Source organism: Plectropomus leopardus, unplaced genomic scaffold (genome assembly GCF_008729295.1).
Source record: "Plectropomus leopardus isolate mb unplaced genomic scaffold, YSFRI_Pleo_2.0 unplaced_scaffold11468, whole genome shotgun sequence".
Lineage (NCBI taxonomy): Eukaryota > Metazoa > Chordata > Actinopteri > Perciformes > Serranidae > Plectropomus > Plectropomus leopardus.
In genome coordinates, this window is record NW_024612137.1 from 1 (window position 1) to 1,281 (window position 1,281).

Here is a 1,281-nt window from a genome sequence, read left to right on the forward strand (position 1 = left end):
ATTATTATTTTTATTATTTCATTTTCCATAAGAGCTCTGTGCTCAGTCTGTGATTTTTACCAGCTGTATATCAACTTAATGTAATGGCCAGAATTTGTTTCTGAATAAAGAATTGTTTTTTAAAAAAAGAATAAATAAAAACAAATTGACATGCTTGTTTTACACATATGAGGCTCTTAGCATTATAGCCTGCTATATCTGAAATTTGTCCTAAGTAGCTAGCTGTTACCTAAACCATAGATAAGTGATGTCACTGTGGGCCTCCTTTCTTCCCCCCTCACACTCAAGATGTATTAAGAGTATTTTTAAAGGGAGCAATTCTTCAAATTTCTCCAGTACAAATGAAACATTTGAACATTTTATAATTTTATCATTTCAAATTTGTGGCAATCCACATAGAAAACTAGAACACAAAAGCAAAACATTATTTTGCAAGTATCATTCAAGAATAAAAGGCAACAAGAATATGGAAATACTCTTAAAGTGATGGCACATTAACTCATTTTAGGCAAAACACCTGTAGATACTGCCTGGAAAGGCTCTTGGCATTAATGGCATGTGGGTCACAATAAATAGGTCAACCTATTGGCCAATGTCATCTCAAAATGATACTTTTACTCTCATATAACTAAATGCATAGATGTACATTTACTTAAATCAATACAATAGTCCAGTGACAAAACTAAAATTTCCACTTTTTTTGATATTTGTTGCTTACTACAGCATCACCGCCAGTAACAGCTAAAGAAAAAGGCATCATTCAAGACTATGTGTGTTCTATTAGGCCACTTCTGATGGATCCCAGCAATACTTGTGTCCACAGTCCAAAGCTGACAGTCTGTCCATGTCTGTGTCACTCAGTGTGAAGTCAAAAAGCCTGGCATTGTTCTTTATTCTGTCTGGATTTGACGACTTAGGCAGCACCGGGACGCCCTGCTGCACAGCCCAGCGCAACAGGACCTGGAGGGACAAAAAGACCTAAACGTTTTTCAAGTGTTTAAGCATTTATTGAACACTGAGTGGATGAGGCTGGCCCAGAAAGATGGTAAGATGCTTTGTGTGTGTGTGTGAGTGTTTACCTGTGCAGGTGTATGTTCATATTTCTTTGCCACCTCTATGACCACAGGATCAGTGACCAGGTCTCCTTGTCCTAAGGAAGAATACGCTTGGAGACACACTCCATGCTCCTCACACACTCTCCTCAGTTCTTTCTGGCACAGCTTTGGGTGAAACTCGACCTGAAGACAAAAACTGAGTGCATTCAGTTGTTTTTGCTCTTTT

At 38.0% G+C, this 1,281-nt stretch overlaps 1 protein-coding gene across 1 annotated transcript; it reads right to left on the reverse strand.

Moving 5' to 3' along the window:
• Positions 1 to 361: 361 nt before the first annotated feature.
• On the reverse strand, positions 362 to 1,238 carry LOC121963502 (uncharacterized oxidoreductase YtbE-like; the record flags this gene model as incomplete). Its single annotated transcript, XM_042513787.1, has 2 exons — positions 362 to 960; positions 1,080 to 1,238. Coding segments are annotated over 2 exons (339 nt in total), but the record flags the coding sequence as incomplete, so codon positions are not given.
• Between the last annotated feature and the right edge of the window lie 43 nt (positions 1,239 to 1,281).